At 50.5% G+C, this 6,503-nt stretch overlaps 1 protein-coding gene across 2 annotated transcripts; it reads left to right on the forward strand.

The window, feature by feature from the left end:
* Positions 1-1,668: 1,668 nt before the first annotated feature.
* On the forward strand, positions 1,669-6,208 carry LOC309452492 (lon protease homolog, mitochondrial-like). 2 transcript variants are annotated; one of them, XR_014186567.1, is made up of 3 exons: positions 1,669-1,965; positions 3,824-3,943; positions 6,153-6,208. XR_014186567.1 is itself a non-coding variant. In XM_082077117.1 (2 exons), the coding sequence occupies exons 1-2, from the start codon at positions 1,687-1,689 to the stop codon at positions 3,827-3,829; spliced, it is 285 nt and encodes a 94-aa protein (XP_081933243.1). In that variant the 5' UTR covers positions 1,669-1,686; the 3' UTR covers positions 3,830-4,014. The 2 variants fall into 2 exon arrangements, 1 of the variants encoding a protein (XP_081933243.1); XM_082077117.1 differs by lacking the exon at positions 6,153-6,208 and having other exon boundaries at positions 3,824-4,014.
* Positions 6,209-6,503: the final 295 nt, after the last annotated feature.

The raw sequence follows: 6,503 nt of genomic DNA on the forward strand, positions 1-6,503 counted from the left end.
CCGGGGGGACCCTCCATGGGAACCCTCGAGCCGGCCCCCATCGCCAACAGCCCCGGTTCTGCCCAGTGCCGTATGTGCCGGGGACAGGGGTGGTGGGTGCTGGGAGTGCCCGGGATCGGGGATGGCGAAGGGGCCGAAGGTGCCGGGGTGTCCGAGCAGACAGGGGTGCCGTACCTGCTGGTGGGGCCTGGGGGGCCGGGGGTGCCCCCCCGGCCCGGGGTGCCCAGGCTGTGGGGAAGGGCTGCTCCTGCCCGGGCAGTGGGCACAGGGGGGCTGAGCCTGCAGGAGAGACAGGAGCCATGGCCGGCGCTCACCTCCGCTCTTGCTCCCAGGAGCATCCCGGGCTGCAGGGGTCGGGGTGGGTCCCTACCTGGGGGGCAGAAGCTCTGGGGGAGCACAATCGGCTGCAGGGGCTGCAGGAGCCAAAAAAACGGGGGGGGGCGGGGGCCACGAGCTGGGAGCCGCAGCGGTGGCTGCGCCATCATCCCTCTGGCTGTTGGTAACTAAGGACTCTTTGGGGTGTCCCAGGAGGGAATGTTGGGGCTCCCCGTGTTCTGTCCCAGCCCAAGAGCCTCCCCAGCTCCTCCTGGGCAGGGAAAGGGTTCAGGGGGGCTGGGCTGCCCTGGCCCCCACGGGCGGCTCCCAGGGGCTGGGGCTGCAAGTGCCTTTGGCTGGAAGCCTTGGGCCGTTCCCAGAGCTGGGACATCCTTGGCATGGGGGGACTTGGTGGGACAAGTCCAAGGTCGGACATCAAGCGAGCGGCAGAAGAGCAGCTTGGCTGAGCAGGGAACTCCTGGCAGAGCTCCAGAGTCGAAGTGCCGGATTCCAAGTGACAAAGTGACCAGTGGGCAGAGCCGAGCAGGACAGAGCGGCTGCTGGATTGCTTGCTGCAGTTGCAGTGTCTAATATTAACCACAGGTCCTCTACTTTAGGAGCCCTGTCAAGAAGGACAGCGATCCCCGTTTCTGTCTGTAACCCCCCGGAGCAGCGGTGTTTGAGGTCTGGAACATGAATTCTGTCAGGTTGCCCAGGGGACGCTAAACGGCTCTTGGCTGCTTTGGTCTGGACTTAAAATAGGAACGAAGCTCTTCCAGTGTGCGTGTGTCCTGACACTCCCCCTTTCCATATTGATCCCCATGAATGAGTCCCCCCTCAGTCTCCTCTTGTCCAGCTCCAGAGCCCCAGCTCCCTCAGCCTTTCCTCCCACGGGAGATGCTCCACTCCCTTCAGCATCTTGGTGGCTGCGCTGGACTCTCTGCAGCAGTTCCCTGTCCTGCTGGAACTGAGGGGCCACAACTGGACACAAGATTCCAGGTGTGGTCTCCCCAGGGCAGAGCAGAGGGGCAGGAGAACCTCTCTGACCTACTGACCACCCCCTTTAACCCACCGCAGGTACCATTGACCTTCTTGGCCCCCTCAGCTCCCGCGCCCATCGCGCGCTCTGCCGGGGCCGGGACGCGAACCCGGGACCTCTGGGTGCGCTCGGACGCGCGTGCCGCCACGCGCCCCTCGTCAGAACCCGCCGTGGCGCTGCCGGCGCCTGCGCGGGTAGTCATGGGGGCGGAAGTGTCGCGGGGCGCGCGCCGGCGGCGTGGCGGCCGCCCGCTGCTTGCGGCTGTGCGGGCGCTGGCGGCCGGCGCTGCTGGGCCCCCGCGGCGCCGCTTCTTGGCGGCCGCTTCCTCCGTGATGCCCCCGGCCCCGCCGGGCCCCGCGCCGCCCGTCCGAGTCGCCTTCAGCACGGGCCCGCCGTGGCAGCAGCGGAGCGCCGGGGGCCTGGCGGGGGGCGACGCGCTGGAGGGCGGCGGCGGCGAGGGCGGGAGCGGCGGCAGCGGGGAGGACGGCGGCGGGGCCGGGCCCGTCATGACGGCGCTGACGCCGCTGCTCGTCCCGGAGCATTTCCCCAGCGTGCCGCTCATCGCCGTGACCCGCAACCCCGTGTTCCCGCGATTCATCAGGATCATCGAGGTGAGGGGCCGGGGCTCTAACAGAGACCAGGGGCGCTTTTCTCCTCAGAGCCGCGCTCTGTGTCCTCACAGGTTTATTTCAATCGTAGAGGCTTGTGGGGGTAGCAAGGTGTGCAGCCTTCTGCTTTTTAGTGTTTATCTGGAGCATCTTTGTGATGAGGAGAGACTGGGGGAGCTGGGGCTGTTGAGCTGGAGAAGAGCAGCTGAGAGCGATCTGATCAGTGGATCAGCATCTCAGGGTGGGTGTCAGAGGACGGACCAGACTCTGTTCAGTGGTGCCCAGCGCCAGGGTGAGGGGCAACGGGCACAGACTGAAACACAGGAGGCTCCATGGGAACATGAGCAGAAACTTGTTTGCTGGGAGGTGCCAGAGCCTGGCCCAGGCTGCCCAGAGCGGGTGTGGAGTCTCCTGCTCTGAGACATTCCAACCCCCTGGGCCCACCTGTGTGATCTGCTCTGTGACCCTGCGTGAGCAGGGGGGGCTGGGGATTCCGTGATTTCTAGCTATACATCCTGACCACATTGGAATGGTGGTTTCTTCTGGGATACGGACTTTGTGTTTCATGGGTGTTGCATCAGAATCACTAACGCTGCATCTAACGGGGAAGGTCAGTGATTCACACAGAAGCTATTTCAGGGTCTGCTGGTTTCTCCGAGTTCTTTTGCTGAAGGTTGAGCAAATGTGTCTTTGGTTCAGCTTCATGGGGTTGTGTCGTAGCACCAAGAACGATATTTGTGAAAACTGCGAGGAGAAAGTACAAATTCAATACAGAGCGATGCTGCTGTGACGGGAGAGGCTGTGAGGGCTGGGGATGGGCATCGCAAAATTTCAGCGTGATCTTTCCCCTCTACACCCCATATGTATTTTTAAGAGCCATAAATTTGCTCTTTGCTATGTGACTTGAGCTCATAGGCCACAAATACATATTCCTCCTGAAATGCAAGCATTTTGGAACAAGTACTCATATTTTTGCACCTTACTAGTATTTTATCCATCTGATTTTGGAGTAAATGTAACAAGAACGGAATCAATATTTTCCTGTTCACGTAGTGTTATTGATAATAATATCTGCTGTAGTATTTTTCTGCATGTCCAAATCTAATATGTGCACCTTGTAGTGTCCTTATAGATGTGTTGAGGGAAGGGGAAGGTTATATATTACTATGATCTTTAGGCACATTTTCACACAACACTTTTATGTTCAAGTCATTCGTTTCAATGCATAGATCAACAGTGTCTTCTATTAAAATAATTGTTAAATATTCTCTCTCATTCTGCAAATTAATTCTGCCATTTAATACTTTATTTCCTGACGATGTGAAGGCTCTGCAGTGAATAGAGAATTATTACTTTTCTTCTCTCTGTTAACGCCTGTGACGCTGGCAAGCATCGCTTTGCTAGACATTGTGCCAAATGACAGCAGCCGTTGTTGTCCTAGGTGAAAAATAAGAAGCTGGTTGAGCTGCTGAGGAGGAAAGTTCGTCTTGCCCAGCCCTATGCTGGTGTTTTTCTGAAAAAGGATGACAAGTAAGTAATTTCTCTTGATCTTTTTGAAAATAAGTTATTTCCATTAATAGGCTGCGTTTATACTAAAAGTTGTGATCTGAAGTTCCCTGCCCTGGATAATGTTACAGAAATGGTGTTTATTATTGCCATTATTATTTGGGAGGGAGATGAACCATCCAGGCAGGTGGGTGATTTGGAAAGGAGCTACGCGGTGGTAACAGTGGGCATAAAGTCGAGGATCTTTGCTCCCGAGTCCAGTTTAAAGTTCTGCAACCAGTGATTGTTTCTGTCCTTTTTAATGTTACCTGCTCTCTCAAGATTCTGAATATCTGCTCCTTTTTCCCCTCAATAGCAATGAATCGGACGTGGTAGAGGATCTGAACGAAATCTACCAAATAGGAACTTTTGTGCAGATTCACGAAATGCAGGACCTTGGAGACAAGTTGCGCATGATCGTCATGGGGCACCGAAGGTGATTTCTTACTTGTCCTTCCACTGCGTCTCACCAGACTTCTTTATAAACAGATATATCCCTTTATTGTTTTCACCATGTATATTCATTTTCATACACAACTTGTGTATAACAACCTTTTGCTTTGTTACGACACATATCCTGATAGAGCTCTGGTGCTCCAGCCCTAATATTCTGTGTAATATTACAGATACAACAGGTTAACCCCCAAAAGGAAGAGCTAGTGCATGTCATTCTTATATAGGTTTTAATTTGATACAAGCAAACACTCATTAAGCTGAAGTAGAGTGGTTTCTTTGTCAAGTACAGCAAGGTTCAGAAATGATGAAAAACTTTCTCTGGAACTAATTCAAGCCAGTATTTTTGCTTTAAGAAAAAGAAATGTGATCCAGAACTATAATGATGTCTTGTCTTTATAATCTTGTCCAAGAACCAAACTGAAGAAAATAGGATTATTGTTGGGAATATAGGTGTAGCTGTATCGTGCCAAGTATTTTGAGCTAAGACAATATAAAATCGTGGTTTTAAATGTGTCAAGTAATGAATTTCCATTTGAAGGGAAAACAAAAGGACAGAAACGTGGTGGGGAGACATTGAGGGTGGGTTTTGCTTTGAAGTGCATTATCAAAGCGCAGTTTTGATTGGATTTTGGAAATTGGCAACTGTTGGTTTTGGTTTCCTTGGAATAGAAATTGTTCCCTGGACCTTGGAAGGGTGGGGGATTCATCTGTATTGATTTGAGACACAGAGCGCTGGTCAGTCACTGGAACCACACGGGACATCGGATGGGAGGAACGTGCTGTATTTACAGGGAAAAAGATAGCAAAGGAAACTCTTTGATTGGCAGCCAAATTAACAAAATGTGGTGTCCTGCAAGTGTGGGTCCTCTCATTTCTAAATCCTTCCTTTTTCTCTCCCCGAACACCTTCTAGACACCTTCTGTAGTTAATCCAGAGCTATTTCCATGCTGCAACCCCACCCTCCAGAAAATGGCTTTGAACTCTATTGACAAGAGTAGTCAAAATTAGTCAAAAGTTGCCAGTGGCAGAGAGTTGGAGTAGTTGGGGAGCTGTTTGTTTTTAAAGATCACATGGAAAATAAGACCTACACCCTGCGCATAATGCAGTGATCGCGTGAGCGGGGAGTCTGCTGCACCACAAGGGGTTTTTGACTCCATATTCACGGCCTAGTAAGACAGATTGGTCAAAGGCTGTTGCAGTTCCTGAGCGTTTGTGTAGCGCTGGTCTCTGGTGGGGAAAGTTTAAGGCAGTGGAGAGGGCAAGACTTTGATCCCGGTCTGGAGAACTGTAGGTCATGCTCTGTACTGCAAACATCTGACATGGGGTTGGATGCACAGCAGGAAAAACTCAGAAAAGCTTAAAAACAGTAACAGGGAAACTGATTTTTTTGGAGGGTGCTCATGCCATGTCCCTTTTAGGGACTAATACTTGATTAATTGGTGTGGAATATACTGTGGGTTTCATCTCTTCCAAAATCATGATCTAGGAAACCTGTGTAAAAAACCAAAATTTCAAATCTCTATGTATGGAATGACTTCAAAATCTGTTCTACACATGGTATATAATATTTAGTATTACAGTGGATAGTGCAGCAGATGTGACTTAAAGCCATTATATCCAGAATTAAAGTGCAAGAGCGAACTTGCTTTTCTGGAGGGACAAGAAGAGGGAATGAATCCACATCAGAGTTGTTGGTTCATGCAGCTCCTGAGCTATTAACAATGATGCCTGATTAATTGTTCTGTTCATGTGCTGCAGCATGTGGCTGAGAATTCAGACAGTCTGATGTTATTTAGATTCTTTTAATCCTTAGAAGTCTGGTTTTGTAGTTCTGCAACTGGTTAAACTAATAGAGTTTACGATAAAGGTGCTGTCAACCGCCCTTGCCCTCTCATTAACCCACTAATTTAGTGGTTAAATTTGTTTGTATGACAACTTACTTACTGTAAATTTATTTAGTAAGTCCTGTCAGTATCTGGCACTCATTTATTATGTTTTATTCAATCAAGCCTTATTTTGACAAAACAAGCCAAAAGCTAAATCTTGTTGAAACACGTACAATCAGTTACCTTTGTCAAAATTGGAAATTTTAGCTTACTCAAAATATAATTTAGACTTTCCTTTTTATGCGGAAGAGCTGAAATCACATGTAACAGAATTGGTTGTAGCTGGTTTCTTTTGGCTTTCAGGATCCGTATAAAGAAGCAGCTGGAAGCTGAGCCTGAGGAGCCCGAGAACAAGCAGAAGGTTCGAAGGAAACATCAGTTCATGCTTCTCACAGCCACTGCATGAGGGGATTAGATGAAAAGAATTATTTTTCATTGCCACAGCTCAATTTGCTTCAAAACGTTGCTGAATGACGAGGCTGGGCTGTGCTGTGTAATATCCTCCATCAAACTGGGTGACTTGAGTGGTCAACCTGATCATATCTTCTGGCCAAAACCCAGTTGTTTTGTGTGTGCAGGACCCCAGCCTGTTCCCCTTCTTGCCTTTCCTTGTCTCCAGAGCAATAACCGCCCCAGCGCGCGGTACCGATCCCA

The sequence above is a fragment of the Streptopelia decaocto genome (genome assembly GCF_964273445.1).
Source record: "Streptopelia decaocto genome assembly, contig: HAP1_SCAFFOLD_92, whole genome shotgun sequence".
Classification (NCBI taxonomy): Eukaryota; Metazoa; Chordata; class Aves; order Columbiformes; family Columbidae; genus Streptopelia; species Streptopelia decaocto.